The following is a 19,523-nucleotide window of genomic DNA, read 5'->3' as shown; positions in this document are numbered from 1 at the left end:
ATTCTGTTTAATAACTGTGTCTTAAATTTACCATACTTGAAACTAAGCTATTTAATATTACCTAAAGTGCCATATTTTCATTTAAAATTAAATTGCTTTTAGTGGACATATATGTACAATGATCAGCTATTTTTATAAGTTAGGCCTACAAGTTGTAACCTCACAATACCTACTGAGGGTGATCTTTTCAGCTCCCGTTCTCAAAATCATGTATGAAGGTGCATAAAATTTCATTCCACGCACACAATTTAACGTGTTTGTTACTGTACTCCTCTACACCACAGTTCCAAATACAAGGGTGTTTTTCGATTTCATTAATCAATTCTTCAGTGTTTAATTTTGTGTCGGCCTACTTCTGGCACTTTTTCGTGAGCTCTTCATGCTTTTTCTTTTGATCGTATTTCTGCGGCTCTTCTTTTTTCTTCTTCACTCCGCGTATCCCTTCGATTGAATCAGAAGATGTAGACATTTTCTCAACTGGAGTGGACAAACTGAACAACTCACCCACTCACAACAGAACACAACACAACCTTGAGCAGTACCTACCAAACGAGGTGTACTGACCGAGTAGCCTGGCGACCTCGTGTAATAAGCTCCGTATGCTACAACGCAGCGTCGCCAGTACGGGTAGCCAGTGGCGACCGGAGTGGCGACGGGGCTCGGTAGCCAGTCAGTCGCCAAAGTGTGGCTACGTCGCTGGCTACCCTCATGTAATAAGGCCCATAAGAATCAATGACCCGCGACAAGCTGAGTAGCCAGTTTCGTCGCTGGCGACGTCGCCTGGCTACCTCGTCTAATAAGGGCCTAATGGTGGGTAACGAATCGCAATCAATGCCTTTTGTTTTCTTTGATGAAGTAAACTACCCTATGAACTGCCAGAAAAAACACAGCAGGGGAAGGTAGAAGCAGTATAAATACCATATGGTACCAACCAGGGGCGGATCCAGGATTTTGTTCCGGGTGGGGCACAAGGATACCTCGTAATACAAAACGAACGCAATGATAATGGGACCGTATTAAAAATCTTGCATATTTTTGAGGGTCTGGGGGGGGGCACGTGCCCCCGTGCCCCCCCACCCTGGATCCGCCTACAGTACCAACAAAATGTTAAATATATTAACATAACAAAGATTAGGTCCACATACTATCCTACATTTGAATCCTATTTCAAACAATTTCTTATCACCTAGCAAAAACTTGCAGTACCAGAGTCCAGAGGAAATGCAGCATGAACTAAAAATTGTTTCAAAAATAGCAAAATTCAGATATTTTGAGAAAACTACCCAGTCCAAATTCTTAAGAAGTTGTGCGCCATTTAAATATGAATCTAATAAAGAAAGTTTGGATCATATGCTACAAAACATACGTTAATTCACCACAAAATCTTAAAAAAGGAAATCATCAAATATAAAAAAATTGAAGATAAAGATTTCACTCTTAGCGGGTACCATATTGCTATTATGCATTAAGTAAAGGGTTAAAATTTGGTTAAAGGTACAATACAAAACCCCATGACCAGACCTTGACAACAAAATTTGAATAATTATATGACATAAATTTTTGACCAAGTTTATATAAATTAGTGCCAGAACTGTATGATTCTACTATCATTTATAACTGTCCAATCTTACTTCATATTATCATCATAGTGCTAAAATTATAAATTATCTTTTGGAAATACTAAGGTTATGCAAACATGTCAAAAGTTTTTAATTTAATTGTGATTTGTCCAAAACACTGCACAGATTGATCTCTAAAAAATGAACTACACTGACCCCAAATGCCTCTTAAAATATGAATTCACGAACAAGTAATTCATCAGTTAAAGTCACTCAATAAAACTACAATAAATTTGAAAAGCATTTATCTATAACACTCTGGAAAGAGTAGTAATGAAAGAAAAATATTAATGCTGCTCTCAATTGATGCCAATGATTGATTTAAAAAATTAAACACGATGGTTAAATCATTAAAACTCAGTACTTACATATTTTATTCATGAAACTGACAAGATAAATCTAAACGGAACAATTTTGTATGAGGGACTGACAATACTCAAGATACACACAACAAAAGAAGATGTACATCCACCCCTGTACCTATTTCACTTTCATATCTACACACATACTGTTCATTAGATACTTATCCTACTGGTTGGCCAAAAGTGAAAGCTTCAATAATTTATTAATCCTAAATGAAAGAGTATATTCAAGCAATTTCTATACAGTGCTCTTCCATTCACACACACTTGAAGAGCCTCTAGGCACTAGCAAAGAAATATGAGTGATTACCATCCAAGAGAAAAGCATCTCTCTTGATTAGAGTAATTACTACAGGAATGATGATTCCAGAATTCATACAGATAAAGCTTTTAAATTCATTAAAATACCTATTAGAATAATTTATCGTGAAGTTCATCATTTTCTGATCATCCAATAAATCAGGGATGTAAGCAGAAATGAGAGTGAAATAATGATCATAAATTTCACGGGTCAGCTACCTCTCCACACTTCATTTAAAAAATGGTGGAAATCAGCCGACCAAGCGTAGTAAAACCAAGCATTTTACAAATGTTTAAGCTTTGGAATGTTCCAGGACCAAATCTAAAACAAAACTTCATTCACCAAAAGCGAATATGGTACATACGAAGACCAAAATATGATGTAAAGACCTAAAATCTATGTGACGCTAGACAGCAAAGCCAAATTATCCATCTCTAATCATAAGTTGCCATCGAGAAATACCATACCTCCATTATTTATACTTGAATCAGTATCTTGGTCCTCTTCTCCAGTTGTATGCATCTTTGTTACACCTAACTGCACAACTCTTTTTAGATCAAAAATTATTTTCTTTAATATGCTTCTCAGTCTTCACTGTTACTTCAATTTTAAATTTCCACAACTATTTTGGATTTGCATTTCTTCCGCTGCCAATAATATCTGAAGTCAGCAACATATCTATTTTATGATATATATTTAAAAACAGATGCCCTGAGAACATGTCAAAAATTCCAGTGAATTTTTTTTAGAAAGTGATTATTATGCAAAGATCAACAATGTAACTCACCTTAGACCTTTTTTAATTCTGGCCACAAAATCCATCGTTTTCACTTAATTCATTCATGCAACTCCTTTCATTAGTCTTAAAAATACAAGCCTCTCATCAACTTAATTCACATGCATAACTTTTATGCACACTTGTATTCTCACCTATAGGTTCACTTACACAATAGACTTCATTGTACTAGTTTTCATATTGATAGTGCATTTTTTTCTTCTAAGATTCAAAACTTAACCTTCCATATTTTACCTTCAATAAAATACAAAATAATCCATGAAAATAAAATACAACATCATTTGTACAAACAAATCGTTCAAGACAGTCATTTAAACTCACAATTATATTCAGTTACACAGGAGTCCCTAGTCATTTTCACAACAAAAGAGGCAAAACAGTATTCTTACATGAAGGAGGTTCAAGAAACAAATAATCTTTACAGATAAACCAATAAAGACCAAAGAAGAAGAAAAATACACACACACAGCTTTTATGGAGTCTTGATTTTCAGAGATACAACTCAAAATCAACACGGCTAGAGGAATAGAATGGGCCTTCTTGCCCACACTTTCGGACCCAAACTTCACCACTGTTTGAATCACGTTTGAAATGTCCACTATCAACCCATTTCTGCATCTGCTCGGTGGTGTGAGGCCCATGGACTTCATCAGCATCTTTGCTCCACTTGAATTCCCAGGCAAGCTCAACTAAAAATTATAGAATATATTTTAATACATTGCAAAGATTCATACTGACGACATGAAGAAACAGCGAGAGTAACATGATAACGGACAACAATTCTAATTGACAATGTAAAATAAACAAAAAGCGGGGGATTGTAATGAAAATAGTGGCACATCTGATGTTTCGCCGGAAGTACTTTTTATTGTGTTGGCAATTACTGCATAAATTGGATTTGTGTAGTAATAGAACGTGTCATCGCTCCTAGTTTTCTTCATGAATGATAACCCAGGACAAGTGTGCTTTTAAAAACTGTGTTCATTTGATATGTTGAATAAAAATGATCATACAAACATGTCTGTTCACTTGAAACAGGAGAAAAAATTCAAAACATTCAAAAGAAAAGCAATGAAAAACTGAATTATTTACCCAAGTATAATCACAAATAGTAATGGGTCGGTCATGAACGATCGAATCATGTGACCAGGGTCATCTCTGAGATTGATTGGTGAACGGGATCATTCAGATGACCGAGAGGATCATTTCCTCACGTCGGTCGTTCATGATCGTAGACGTTCTCCTTCAGTCGCGATAGTCGGTCATTCATGATTGTTTGGATTACCGCGCGGGTCATTTCCAGACGCAGGTCATTCATGATCGTGGTCGTTCTCCGTCAATCACCAGCTATTTGGTCATTCGTGATTGTTCATTGCATAGGTCATTCTCAAACACAGTTCAATCGCTATCATTCTTCGAAGATGTCGCGATTGATGATTGTCAGTCGTGACTTGAATTGGCCATTTTTGACTGCTATTTAACTCATGGTGATGAATGGAATGGTATTGCAATCACTTTTAGGGGTAATGTTCATAATAATTGTAAATTTTTCTGTAATCGACATTTCAGGGTACGGATGGCATACATATCTCAAGTGATATGCCGAAGATCTTGAGACAGCCCAATTTTCTATCATGCCTTTCAATCAGTTCCATTATTTTTTATGACTTTCCATACAAAAATATTGATCATGAACCCTACGTCCTACGAATGATTGGAAATTATTGTTGTTATGATTCTGTATCTTGAAAAATAATAAAAGGAGTACAATAAACAACATTTCAGGCACATTCTCTATTTATGAATGTTTTGGAAGTAATTGAGATAAAAATAAACTAGTTTCTGGTTTTATCAAATGAAAAAACTCTACAGGTTAGTAACACAAACAACTCGTCTTTATTTGGGCGAGATAGAGTATGGGGCAGTCCCTACTTCCATGTAGCCCGTCGTCAAAAATACATGAAATAAGTGTAAGGAAATATATACATAAGTGTGAAAAAAGCGATAGGAAATAAGTCAGAGATATATTATGCAAAAAAAATCCACTGCAGGAAAATACTCAAAAATGAAAGGGAGAGTGAAAAACCTGTGAAAGCCTATAGATAAATTACAAATTAACTACAGCAAAAAATATAGGATATTAACAATACATGTAAATACATAAATTTAGAAAAAATAATTTTACTCTCCAGATTAAGAATTTTACTCATTTACTTAATTGACAGCGCATCTACTTGATGCAGTTCTTTTAGTATTTATGATACATTCAATTTATTTTTAACGAGAAACATAGATATTGCCCTTAAGAAGACAGCGATCAGCGGGTCATGATAGACAACAAGGTAGTGATTGCCTCCTTGGTCGTGATTGTCTACGCGGTCGTGATTGCCGTCCACTTCCCACAATCATGACCCATTTATTTATGACCTGCCGATCATGACAGAGTCACTCAAATGAATGGTGACCGTGATTGGGATCACGAGAATGACCGACTAAGCCCATCACTAATCACAAAGCTGCTGTAGCAGACTTCAAAATTTTCATTGGTACCATAAACCCAAATTTTTTCTCATCGTGATCGTGATCGTATCATCGTGTGCTGATAATTTATGAGTTATGGCTGTGTTAACAGAAGCACGTATCTTATTTGTCTATCGACATTTTCGCCTCTATAATGTGCAGATTTAAAGAAAAATCAGTTTAAATATTAAAATATTAACTGGTGTTTGGTTGCATCCTTTCAGTCTAAATGTTAAAAAGATGGAATACATAGTTTTGGTTGTACAGGTTCAAGAAATAATGTTGACTACATATTTAAATATGTACAGACAGACATTATCAAAGTGCCCGTTATGGTTTTTAGGTTCGCCCCTTGAAATTTTGGAGATTAAGGAAATTTTTGGTCACCTAGTCACAAGTCCAAAACTCGTGATTAGGAGGGAGATTCTATAATTAAATGTGAAGCACGTTGAAATGAGATAACACATCTTCAAGCAAATGCCTTATATCTTTATAAGTATTTCCAAAAATAAAATATTATGGCAACATGCTTCTCTGAGGTTTTTCACTAGTGTGTTTATGATATTCTGGTAAAGCAACACATGCTTATCTTATATCTCATTTTATAAAAATTCAAGACAATTAAAAATCCCAAACAACTCATCCCTCAAGGTTAGAGGGAAATGTGCATATTTGAATCAACTTAGCGTTAGGATACACAGGTATTATTAATTTTCAGCTCGGAGACCATCTTTTTAGCAGATAAAATTTGATACAGATAAAACAGCCCATTTCAGGTAGGTCCATCAAATGAAAAAATATGGACCACAAAAAGAAAGGAATATGTAAAGCTCATTTTATTTTTTCAACCACTAGTTGCATTCGGCCCCAATTCCCAAACTTTGTGCTCACCACATGCTTTGTGTAAATAAAACTTTATAAATGACAGAAATTGGCACTGGTACGAAGGCAAAATATGTACTCGGAGAGAGAGGAAGTCAAAGTTTCACAGCCACACAAAATGTACCTGGTTTATCCTCGAATTTCTGGTCATCTTCATTGCTTTTTTCCTCAGACTTCTCTTCTGTATTTGCCAAACGAGCCTTTTCCTTTTCATCAAAATCATCAGCATACATATCCAGAGGATCAGAGACAACTGCAGGTTTCACTTCACTCCTATCAATCTAAATAAATGATAGAATTGAAATAGAACATATACAACAGACAGTTAATAACAAAATTTTGCAAGAAAAATAATACCAAAACTAGAAAAAAATCTAAAACGAACTTGATTTGAAGACAAATGCCATCATTTGATAGCTCAAAATTGAAACTTTTCAATGGCACACAATGGAAAATGTCATACATACGTATTTGATAGTGAAAGATTTATAATTTATGAAATTAATACTGCCTCAGTTCATTCAGACTTCTACATTTATACACAAAATGTATAAATAGAGTGAAAACATGTGTTCAAAAATGTACAGGTCGTATCCAGAGTTCCTATACCACCATTACCTGCAACATTTCCTAATTCACTATCTTTAACATTTGAATGGATATTGATTGGATGTGACAGAGGACAAGCAGTTATCAGGCATTCATTCAGTCTTTATCCCACAAAATTCATAATTAATATGGAGAAGGTGTATAACCCAAAGATGCAAGCATGGTAAGTGACCAAATGTTGTTGCCTACAGATACCTTAATGCTTGAGAATTCCCTTCGTACGATCACCTGTTTACTTTTGGTTCTAGAGGCTGTCGAACAGAGGAATGCATGGAAACACTGAAATCAATGCATTTTGAATATTTTCGAAGGGAGGGAAAAAATTTCATAACGTGTGTTGCTTAAACCCTAGGAATAATGGATAGCCCATTAAAGTTCGGGTTGGAAGAATTATTTCTCCAGATTTCAGGTGTAAACAAGCAAAAGCACACCAATCCTCCACCTATCCAAATAATTAACAGATGTTAAGATACCTTCAGTGCTCTGGGTATACAAGGGTGTTAACAAGAGACAAGCATGGAAAAACCAGAATTGATGTCATTTTGAATAGTTTTCTGGGGGAAGGCTGCGGAAGGTAAGCATTTTTGAAATTTTTTCTTCAAATAATTTTTGGATCCCCACCTCTGCACAAAGTTTCAGCTCTCTAACTCTTTTAGAAGTGGTCTGGAAAATATTTTCATCACTGATTGACAGTCAGTGCCGCAAGGGGTCTCATATGCTAAGAAGATGCTAGATCAGTAAACGCAGTCAGAATTCCTCGTCCCTTCAAAAAATACCCTTCCTAAGAAGTCTTTTCGAACAATTGAATATTATAAAATAATTCATAATCTCAAGAGGAAAAGATTTCTCCAAGTTATCATACATATTTCTCAAATTATGACACAAAAACAATGGAAAACTCAAATTATGGAGAAAAAATGTCGATTCATTTGAGATATCTCCTTTTTTTGTTTTCAGATTCTTAATTTGGAAACCTACCTTGGCCTTGATAAATTCAAAACTTTCTTGGTACACATCCATATTTCCAGTCTCCGTCAGAAGCTCATCTGCCAACTCCGTCAGTTTTATAACATTTTCTCTCCCTGAGGCATCACCAGATTCACCTGAGGTATTGTCTGATCCACCACTTTTACTACCACGTTTGCACCACCTCTGAGAGGCTGATCCAGTTTTGCCGCGTCCACCTTTGATTTAAAAATTATTTATAACCTCTACGTAATTAATAAAATAAATATAATTACTAATATATGATGATAATATAGAGATGTTGACACAGAAAAGACACCATAGGTGTTCAAATTATAATGAAAAATGTCATTTTAAGTAGGTATATTAACCAATTCATAAAATTTGCTACCTATTGTTTCTAAAGGCAAATAGCATTAGTCCCGACTGAGTATATCAGGATACAGATTTTACTGATTATTGTAGACACAATCACAACCTCTTCATGAAAATATAAAAATTGGGAATAACGAAATTGAATCAAACTGAAACTATGATAAAAGACAGCTTAATCATCACCTAAAGTCTAAGTGCTTCACATTCCCTGCATGCCACTATTTAACTCACATACTTACAAAATCAAAACAAACTGATAGGAAGCATACCTTACTTTTGCATTTAAAAAAAATAAAACATATCCCAATACCCAGAGAAGAATCTTGATTCCAGTCAACACATATTTGCCTGGGAGAACAATGCAATCAGAGCATGCTTACGAGGTAAGGTGAATTTCTCAAAACAGGATAAAAAGCAGGGTAGAAAGCGAAGCAATCAGTTGCATTTTAATATACAAATTATTTGGTTTTAGATATCTCAGTTTAGATGAATGTTAATAGTCAATTTTAACCTCATTTGAAAAAGGCCACATTGGCGCCTATGCAATGCCACTCCACATGATGTCACAGGGGCCTAGATGCTATACAAGTAGTCAGGAGTTTTACATCGCCTGAGATTACCAATGCATGCATGAAGCACAGAGCTCAGGGAAACATCTCTTAATAATCACCTATTAAATGCCTATGGTTGGAAATTTTCCTTCGTTTGATAGGTTATTAATATGTAATCCTTATTTAAGCCAAGTGCCACCACCAAGCGTCACGATACAGGCTGCTAGCAGGTAGCAGAGTACCCTGCTAGCAGCCTGTATCGTGACGGTGCTCATAGCCTCGCACCACTATGACCTCACACCGTGGAAGCCGGAACCAGAATGATGTCTCGCCGGCTTTTCCCAGCATTCATACTTCGCCGTCGTGTTTTCGCTTTTTTTTTCATTTTCACTTTTTTTTTAAATCGCGAAAATTTTTACTTTCCATTTAGTCGCAAAAAAATAGATATCGTCATTTAAAAATCTAAAAGCATTGAATACATACTCCAGGAGTAATAATCTTTCAATTTAGGCAATAAAAAAATAGGAAACCACCCAATTGATGAGGATGTGAGTAAAACTAATTAACATATATTTGAAACGATACAACAATAACATTTTAATCAGTACACTATTGGTGATAGGTTTTCATAAGACCTGATTCAGCTTCAATTTATGCCTCAGGCCCATATCACCCTCTCTGGCCCATTCGCCAAGACTCTGAAGCATTCAAGAAACTGGTCTCTGGGTGGTTAAGAATCACATTGAGTTAGATGCAAGTTGCAGGAGGCATTTGCACAAGTATCCTAAGGGAGTCTACCAGCAGCCAGAAAACCCACCTAGGGCCGACAAAACATATCAAAAAACCACACTGCATGGAAAGTGTTAAGATTTCTGTGAAATATGTAATTTCGTACCTTAGCGGACAATGCCCTTTTTATCAATGTAAAGAAGTCAGTAGCTATGGGTTTGTTGTCTTAGTTCGTTGAAAGTTACTTTAATAATGGTTGACAAACCAAAGTAAGACGGTGGAACCTCATTTTTATTTTTCTGAACTAACGGCTGAAGCTAGTCCAGTTGCGCGAAGACTTCGTCTACGAATTGCCGCTACATTTTTTTTATCAGAAAGTTGAGTAAAATGTCATTTTTGTCCTCCTTCCCCAAATAGAACCTGGATAATTAACCTTGTATACAGCATGTTTCACTCAAATCATTTACGGAATTTTCTCATAGTTAATCCTTATCTTTCACCAATGCTTCCAGACCAAATTCTAAGATTCTTTTTAACCTACACTCCTCTTACCTGGAAAATTACCAATTCCTATAGGGTTCCTCTGTAATACATTAGAGTAGAGGCATTATAGAGTGAGATACACACATCAGTTACACACCCAACAGGACTAGAAATGACATGCACTTTTCTCAAACTAAATGTTGTATTTTCTTTACCTCAATTGATTTGATAGTTGTTATTTTTTTCAATTTTTCACCACTAAACAAACATCTACCATAGTATTGTATGGGTAGAAAATATTAAACGTGGACTAAAGCAGTTGAAAAGAAAAAGTCTTCCACTAAAGAACATTTTAACACTGGGTATGTGCAACACTCACCATGTCTTCTTAACGACTGAGCAACCGTTTCTCCTGGCTTCATCAGTTCTATCATTTTTTTATAGACTGAAATATGATCGAATGGTACACTGCTGCTGTCATCTCCATCTGACTCTCGAACAGCTTCACTCTGTCCACTGGACTGTTTAACCTAAATACAGCATTGAAATGCAATATCCACGCTCTTGTTATTATTAGGCATAAATTGTTTCCATAAACTAAAATATACTTTTGTAGGAATTTAAATTTCATCACCAAGATACAAATATAACATGAACACACTACCTTGACCCAATCAATGTTATCAAGCCAGTTGTCTCTAATTAGCTTCCCTTCCTTTTTCCAGTGGTAATTTCCATCTGTGTCAAAATGACCTTCCTCCATTTCTTCCTTCATATTGAATGGTGTAATGCGCACATTTCCATCAAAGTCGGCTGTTGAATCCTCTTGCCCTAAAATACAAGGATCATTGGCGTTACACCTTTGTAGGGGGTATCTGTCATTATCTTCATGATTACAAATAATACGGTGTGCAAACGAACTCCGGCACTCACCTTCAATTTCGTCCTCCGGAAGAATATCATAATTTCTTTCTTGGCCATCATCTTCTTCGTCTGAGTCCAATGAGTTCAATTTAACACCTGTTTTCGTGACTTTGGCGTCAGCCCAATCTTCTTCAAGTTCATCCTCCAGTTTCCGCTTAGACATTATGTAGCAGGGTTAATTTCGAAAATTTCACGTAAATGAAATATGTCTTTCCATTTAAAACTCTGCAAGATTAGGATTGCACTCTTCCTTAACCGTGTTCAAACGTTTACAAAGGCAGAAAAATTAACTTGTTCCACACACGATTTACAATTCAGCCAAATTTTTCAATTCGTAACTCATTTGTTCTGAAGACCGAAATGTTAATCAAGCCAATCACAATTGATGGCGGGAAATAAAGTACGTTGCTTAAGAAATTCAAACGTGGAATTAATCAACCTATCTGGTGATCCATACTTTTCCACTAAAAATGCAGTTTAATGTAGATGCAATAACTTACAGATGCATTATTTTAGTGGTTTTCAAAAAGCCCGCACCCATTATGTACTTCCATGTACTTCAAAACCACTTTCCCTTTGCTTGTTTTCCTCCCTTCTCAGCTTGCAAGGATTAGACATGAGGACGCAGAATCATAATGCAGGATAATTGATCGAGATACCAGTGATAGGAATTCGTAATAACACCAAACTGTATAGTTGCTTGTATAGTAATCCTGCATGAATGGGCTACTTGATTATCTTTGATATCAAAATAAGCATCCATCATTTGAACCCCCTTCATTGCAGTGTTCCCACTCCTCAGAAACCCTTACCATGGTTGACGGTCAAAAAAATGAATGAGCATCCGTCTGAGATATACCTATTTGAGAAGTGAAACCATGCAGGTCTTACCTGGTCCACTAGTGGAAGAGCTTGCGAAGATAAATTACTCCAAAGTCACACAATATTCTGTTCCAAGGAGGGCCTATTCCCCCATATTTGTCTCCCAATCTCCCTTGAAAGTGCAGATGTTGATGCCTATGTAAATCATTGCCTGATCTTTGACATTGAGAAAGGGGGCCACCATTCAGAAATGCTGGAGGACACCAGCAGCGCCAAGGAAAAAAAAACATAAGCAATCACATAAGCAGTGCAATATCTCTCCATCATGAAGAGTAATGGATTGAGAATATTTACTCAGCAATGGGCTGCGGAGGAGGGAATTTCCTTGACTCTGTACCCAAATCACCTGTCTCTGATTTTGAAAAGTTGGGAACACTTTCCACACTTTTGTCATCAAGCAATCTTTCTTCTTTTGTTATTACAACACAAGAACAAGTGATGTTAGCATAGTGCATGTTTCTGAAGCAGGAGAGACACAGACCTGCAAGTGTGAGGTCTCCCAGCCCAGGTAGCTCCGGACTGGTACTTTATACCGAGGCATGGATGATAGCAGCAGAAGATAAAACAAGAGTGGAAGCAAATGCAATGTGCTACAGAATAATGATGAAGATCAAATGGATCTAATGAGTATACAATGACAACTTTCTAAGAGGAATAAGAGATAGATGACTCCTGAAAACCCTCAGAAGAGGATGGAACAATAAAACTGATCATACGCAGCAAGGTTTCCGGGTTGACCTCCGCGTCGATTCATCTTCAAGACAACAGTTTCGCCGGCGTTGCAGCTAGCGTCTTCAGGTACGAAGTATCGGATGCAGGTTTTTTGCCCGTCTTATATAGGCCTTGGTTTGGGCTAGGTGCGTTCTGATTGGTCCGTGGGTAAGAGTCTCTTCCATGTGTTTGAGAGCGAATAGCTGTCCTCCCTGTTGAAAGTGGATGTTTTTGCGATTTCTATTGCCTCTCGTATGAGTCGTGGAAAGTAATGTTTTTCTCTAGCAATGATTTTTGCGCTTTCGAAGTCCACATTGTGTTGGTCCTTCCCATACGTGCTCGGCGATGGCGGATAACCGAAACTGTCTATTTTTGGTGGCCCTTAGGTGTTCTTGCATTCTGATTTTCATGGCTCTTGATGTTTGGCCGATGTATGAGTCTCCGCAAGAGCACTTAACTTCGTATATTCCGCTTTGGGTATTCATGGGCACGCGATCCTTGGCCTTGCATAAGAGGTTGGATGTCTTCGTGACACAGTTAAAACGTGTCATTATATTATGTTTCCCCAGAATTCTTGCTATATTTCGGATGTCCCGGCTACATAGGGAATATTACTAACATTTTTTTAAGCATAGTGGAATTTTAACCAAATTTCTACCGTTCATAAGAACAATAAGATAGTGAACACAAGGTACTAAGACTATACGTCCAGAAGTCTGTTATTCATAACTCTAAAATTTCATTTTAAAATTCCTCATGCAGAGAACAAAGTGCAGAATTCATGTCAAAGTATAAAAAAATTGTAGAATGCATAAAAATATATCCTTGCAAAAACAGTTGAAAATATAACCACTTCACATCATATTCCTGCAGTAAGGACAATAAAGAGAGAGAGGGTCAGGCTTAATTGCTGAGGAGTGGCCCTAAGCTCTTGCTAAACTGGGTCTAAGGCTGGGCATGAATGCATCCAAAAATTGCTACCTCTGCGGTAACTCCCCTTCCCTCGCGTCGGCTGTAGCCGCCATCCAGTTGTTTGCTTTGAAAAATCCATGACAGCTATACCCAATGTTAGGTCTTCCGCATATGAAAACGCTCGTCGGCTCCACCCGACGTTAGGAGTGAAGGGGTTAAGCACTCATGACAGTAGGGATGAGAAGTGTATGTTTCTGAACAACATTTCTCTCATAATTAGCATTCACAAATTGATTGTGTATTTCAACCAAAATATAAAAAAAAATTTTGTTAAAAGAAAAAATATAGAAAACTCACCAGCCAAGAGGTAAATACATACATGGAGATTAAAACATGTTAATTTTCCACTCCAGGAAAATAAAATTTATTTGGATACCACATACGAACTTAGTACACAAAGATATTTTCTAGGATATTTATTATATCTGTATTATATTTTAACCGAGTCATATTATATCATCAATATTTTCTGTCACTGATATGAAGATGGATGGAAATATTTTTCAAAATACCTTGACCAGGAATATCATCAACATGAATTTTTTCCACCTCATCACCCCTGAGGATGAGAAAAAAATGCTATCAATAACTCACTGCATTTTTTACAGATTACAAGTGTATTATATTGATCCTATATTTATCATAGGCTTAAAATTAGCTAAACAAAATATTGTAAGATTTAAAGCACTATGGTAGAGCTTCAATTACCAGTCCTAATGGCTGGAAAAGCCCTAAGTGATAAGTGAACTAAATGTTTTATCCATTACATAACTTTTCATAGAAATGTTTACGGTGACTTCTGAGTCATGCTTTCAGAACATTTTATGCGCCCTTTCCAATGAAAAACTAGTTGTTTTGAAGAGGTTCGGGGTAGAAAAGGGAGAATGTAAGTGAGGAGGGTGGTTGAGGAGTCTTTGCAGAGCACAACAAGGGAAGTGAGAGGCAAATACAACCAAAGCTTCATTGAGCAACTGGTAATAGAGGCTCCACCATGCAAGGCAAATTACTCTCTTGCATAGAAATGGAATCTTTTTAAAGGTAAGTCAACATTACTTTATAAAATTATCAAGGTTTTCGCAATTCATCGGGAATATTTTTCTATTAGTAAGCATGTTTGTTACACAGCTCTGTCTGAAAAATGAAAATGAATGACAAAACCATGAATTTTTTTACAAGAACATAGCACATAAAAATTTGCAGTTTCTGTTTTGAGGCAGTACACTGTGATGGCCATACCTCACAAACATTTCAGGGGGTTTTAACCACTTGGTCTGCTGGCCCCCACTCGCTACAGTTGAATTTCAACAGAGGAACTGAGCATAGAACTAAAAATATTTCTATGAGAAAAGAAGTGAAGCAAAGGCGAATAAAGATGGAAGTGAAAAATGGCTGAGCTCATCCAGTGTTCGAAACTCTGGAAGAAACTGCTTTTAAAAAACTGCAATGGTGTGTCAATTGTGTGGTAAGCTTACATAGATATATAGATTGAGATTAGCAAAATTAATTGATAGCAAAATAGCCTCTTTTTACTTACAAATATATTTAATTTCCAGTACCAATTAAGCATACTTTCCAATAACATCTTGAGCCAAGTTGATATTTAAGCACATGTTCCTGTCCCCCTTCAATTAAAGTTCCGAGATGCATTTATCACTTAAATGGTCATAATTTACTATGTGGCACAAGTTGATAGAACATGAAAGGCAACTGGAGCCTTTCTGCTATGGATCCAACAAGGAAGCAATGATTTACAAACCACAATTAGGAAACCACAGCCAGAAAGGAGAGGTGAATGGAATGTGTAAATCATGACTTGATAATCTGTAACGATTCAAAATATTTTTCTTATCTTTGTTAATATGAAAACTACACTGCATTATAAGTTATGCAATTATATCATTGTTTAGTTTAATAAGAATCATTGCGGCAGCAAAAATTGAAATTAAAAGCATTCTTTATAGGCATTGAGACTATATTTATAGAGAAAAATAAAGATGGTCATTAAACTTAATCATAATGCATTTAATGCTAACTGGATTAAATTACTTTCCATCTTGAGTCTGGGTGATGAAAAAGTAAGAGTATTAATAGCTCTAAGAATAAATTACAATGAACTGCAAAAATGACAAACATTAATTTGCAGAAAACAGAAAATCCAATGCAGAGTAATTTGCCATCCTCAGTGGCTGGAGGGTTAGAGACCTAATCTGCCATCCATGGGTAAATATATCCCAGAATAAAAGCTCTATTCATAGGTGTGTGCATAGGTGATATTGGTGGATATATGATTGTACATATATTTAAAATTTTTGCGAAGAAAAGAAATTAACTGGTAAATGAATCATATTCTAAAGAGTTATTGCAATTGTGTCACCTACTTAAAACCAACATCTAGAATTAGGTGACAGTTAGGTCTGCCATCGAGCAACGCAAAGCACATTTCAATAAAATATTTGCACATTCCACTGCGCCTTACTTAGCCAGATGCGTAGGTATAGGTACCCTTATGGTTAACAACCTCCTCGTCCTCTGTAAAACCAAAACATTCCATCAGCTGATCTCAGAGGAGCATACACAGATCACCCAGATTGTTTAGGCAGCAAAAAAAGGCATCCATATTTTCATTTAAAAGTTCAGTTAGTGACACATTTTAGTAACCACAATAAAAATGGCTAAACCTTCAATTCAAAGGATGCAGAAATATCAGTAATTCTCAGAAAGAGGAATGTTTTAAAAAGATAGTTTAAGAAATCACAATATTACATCAATGCATATGACACATACGTACATAATTCCAATTTCAGCAGTAAGACAATTTGTTTGGACTGGTTTCAATCATTTTGTCAACAGTAGCCATGCAAATACACAACATCACCACATTTGTAGATCATGGTACCTCAAAAAGCCACTTCATTGACATGGCCTCAAGGACAGAATGCTTTCAGTGGCTAAAGAAGAATCTCCTCAGTCCTACCATGCCAAAAAATATTCTGCTACCTCAAAAAAGAATCACATTTTTTATACCTATGAATTCTAATCTATAACCAAGCCATGAATTTTTGCATAGTATATTCTACTTTAATTCATCTGTTTTTACCAAATTCTTGGGCAGATAACTCTAATGTTAAGTATTAAAATCATGACTGAGGCATCGAAGAGTTTCCGTCTCTCTACATTAGAACTTCAACATTTTGGCGCCTAAAATTTTAATTACAGCACTACATATTTTGGAGCAACCATACAAGCATTATAGAAATAATAAAAACAGACACTTAAAGTTCTGTGTTTTGGCAGCAATCAAATCACTATGTCATACATAAAATAAGATTACATATTTATAGTCATGCCTTCTAATCCCTTCCTCCAAACTACATCGGAGGTAGGTATATAAAAGTCTATATGTATTAAAATAAAAATTGAATTATTGGATGTTTTGAAGTTATGTATTAATTATTTTCAATCTATCGTAAAAGAAAATTTATCAAGACAATCCAATATTTTTTACCCAAACATACTGTACGTAGTTTAGTGCATACCATAATCAACAATATCTATTAACACTATTAAAGAAAGGTTTGGATGGATTCCCATAAATATTTACAACACTGTAAAACATCAATTGTACTGACATCTCGAAAATGTCATACAAATCTGCATTTGTATATAACTAAGTTTCTTTCACATGAATTTATCAATCAATAATTTAATATATTCCTGAATGCATCAGCCAAAAGGAGCACATTAGAAAAATAGAGTAGTGCTCTTATTCTCTCATAAAAAATTCCCTGTGAATTGTATAAGGAAATAACTGTGGACTAGCCAGTGGCATACCTATAGTCACTCTCAAGTGCAAGGAAAGTACGAAACTACCACAGAGGAAAAATCATTGGTGCATCTTAGAATCTCAAATTTAAATATGTACCTACCTTTTCAGTTTTTCCCATTTTTGACAAAATGATAAATATGATGCTAAAATACAGCAAATATAATGTAAAACTTCAAAGATGGTGTTCAATAATTTCAATTAAAATTGGAACTTGTTGAAAAGGATATCTGTAAGTTAAATACAGAAAAAAGTACGTAACCAATACAGAAATAACACCTGCTTAACAAGAATGCCTTACAGTCCACTCATTGAAGCTTTTCACCTCCAAATCCTTTGAATCTCCTCCAATTAACTTGAAATTTTAAGCATAGCTAGATTCAACTTGTCAACTAACATTAGTGACATAGTGCTGTTTGACGCTTCCAACCCTTCTCAGAGGTGGATATTATTTATATCTAAGTAACCTTAGAAATAATTAGATGATCAGCTTATTTTTGCAGCTGACCTTAAAGCCACCGAGTGCATCCACTGGGTTTCGGATGGTGGGTTGACCTCTAGATATAGAGGTTAGCTGTGACAAAAGCGAGTTCACTCATTGAATTAGCAGCTGTGGACAAAAAGCGACAGTGTTCTGAGGGGGGTATTGGTCAATTCTTGGGTAAGGTAGGCCATTTCAATGATACCGAAACCTGTGAAGATAGCGTGACTTGGCGATTGGAGGCGACCATAATTAAGTCTCTCATCACCCAAGGGGAGAGGGCAGCAGCACTTCTTCATACATGTGGAGGTGGAGACCACCTTGGCAAAACACATTTCACTACGGGCAAAGTAAAATTTACTTTAACAGCTGTAGTGTTGCCATGTGCAAGGCAAGGGGAAACCATCACATTACTATCTCGAGGAGTCGCATCAACTCCACTCACTTTTACATCTTGGCACTTATAATTTCCACTCCCAAGACAGGGTGGAAACCACTCCCAGGAGGAAGTGTCAATCAGCAGTGTCACTAATGCTTTTTGGCACAATCTTTCACCATGTTTGTACAAAATTACAAGTCAATTGGTTTAGTTTTAACCCTTTCGCACTGAACATCAGGTGGAGCCCCCGGGCATTTTCATATGCAAAGACCTGACATCTGGTCGTTTGATGCTGAGTTAGCCATTGGGAAGCAAAGTGACCGCTGAGTTAGCGATTGCCGGATGCATTCAGGCCCACAGTGAGAACCAGCTTGGCGAGACTTCAGAGCCACTCCTCGGCAATTAAGCCCGACCCTCCCACTCATTTATGATCATCCTCACCACAGCAATCCAGTTCCAAGTGGTTACATTGTCAATGGTTTTTGCAATGATATATTTGCTGCACACTACAATTTTTTTATATTTTGAGATTAATTCTTCATTTTGTTCTGTGTGTTATCAATTTTTAAACAAAATTTTAGCGTTAAAAATAATGAATTTCTGGATTTAGAGTCTTAGTACCTTGTATTCACTAACTTTGTTGTTATTAACGCAAGAAATCCATTTAAAATTCCATTATGCTTAAAATGTAAGTAATTCTTTAAGATGAGTAAATAAATGCAAATTAAATGCAATATTTTATTTTAAAAAACCCTGGTAACACAACAAGTTGACCGTGGAAATTGTGCTATAATAGGGTTAGAGGGTCAAGCCAAGTGGCCGGAGTAAGGGACGGGCGTCCCGTTGAGTTGGGTCCTAAATCTAAGAGACGAAAATGCCAGAGTAACTTCACCCTAAAAAAGGGCTTCGCACAGAGAGGTTTCAAATACATATTCGAATGCTACTTGTAGCATGGAAAACGTTTTTCTATTGTAGGCACCGACAGGAAAAGGTTAAAGAATTCAGAGGTTACAGAAGATTTTAAGCTTCCACGACTGGACTATAAGTGACACTTCATTGATGAAAAAATTTCACTTAAGAAACTGGATACTAGAGATGGGTCGAATAGCAGATTTCTCGAATTCGAATATTAAATCATTGCTCGAATATTCGAATACC

The 19,523-nt window shown here is 36.2% G+C and overlaps 1 protein-coding gene and 1 long non-coding RNA gene across 4 annotated transcripts; both read right to left on the bottom strand.

Moving 5' to 3' along the window:
• Positions 1-1,961: 1,961 nt before the first annotated feature.
• On the bottom strand, positions 1,962-11,465 carry LOC124156228 (CD2 antigen cytoplasmic tail-binding protein 2 homolog). Of its 3 annotated transcripts, none has more exons than XR_006864288.1 (7): positions 11,127-11,465; positions 10,858-11,024; positions 10,573-10,723; positions 8,068-8,273; positions 6,605-6,761; positions 3,070-3,767; positions 1,962-2,993 (listed from the first exon to the last, which is right to left on the bottom strand). XR_006864288.1 is itself a non-coding variant. In XM_046530632.1 (6 exons), the coding sequence occupies exons 1-6, from the start codon at positions 11,278-11,280 to the stop codon at positions 3,568-3,570; spliced, it is 1,035 nt and encodes a 344-aa protein (XP_046386588.1). In that variant the 5' UTR covers positions 11,281-11,465; the 3' UTR covers positions 1,962-3,567. The 3 variants fall into 3 exon arrangements, 1 of the variants encoding a protein (XP_046386588.1); XR_006864289.1 differs by having other exon boundaries at positions 1,962-2,942; XM_046530632.1 differs by having other exon boundaries at positions 1,962-3,767.
• A 2,543-nt stretch (positions 11,466-14,008) lies between these two features.
• LOC124156227 lies at positions 14,009-18,241 on the bottom strand. The gene is made up of 2 exons (XR_006864287.1): positions 15,217-18,241; positions 14,009-14,241 (listed from the first exon to the last, which is right to left on the bottom strand). It is a non-coding gene; the product is annotated as an uncharacterized LOC124156227 (long non-coding RNA).
• Between the last annotated feature and the right edge of the window lie 1,282 nt (positions 18,242-19,523).

This window comes from Ischnura elegans, chromosome 3 (assembly GCF_921293095.1).
Source record: "Ischnura elegans chromosome 3, ioIscEleg1.1, whole genome shotgun sequence".
NCBI lineage: Eukaryota > Metazoa > Arthropoda > Insecta > Odonata > Coenagrionidae > Ischnura > Ischnura elegans.
Note: the sequence above shows the minus strand (reverse complement) of the source record. Positions and strands in the feature narration are given on the sequence as shown.

Coding starts and splice junctions, on each gene's coding strand:
- LOC124156228 (XM_046530632.1), bottom strand. CDS start 11,280: ATGTCTAAGCGGAAACTGGAGGATGAACTTGAAGAAGATTGGGCTGAC. Junction 10,724..10,857: donor ATAACATTGATTGGGTCAAG/GTAGTGTGTTCA, acceptor TGCTGTATTTAG/GTTAAACAGTCCAGTGGACA. Junction 3,768..6,604: donor GAAATTCGAGGATAAACCAG/GTACATTTTGTG, acceptor TATAATTTTTAG/TTGAGCTTGCCTGGGAATTC.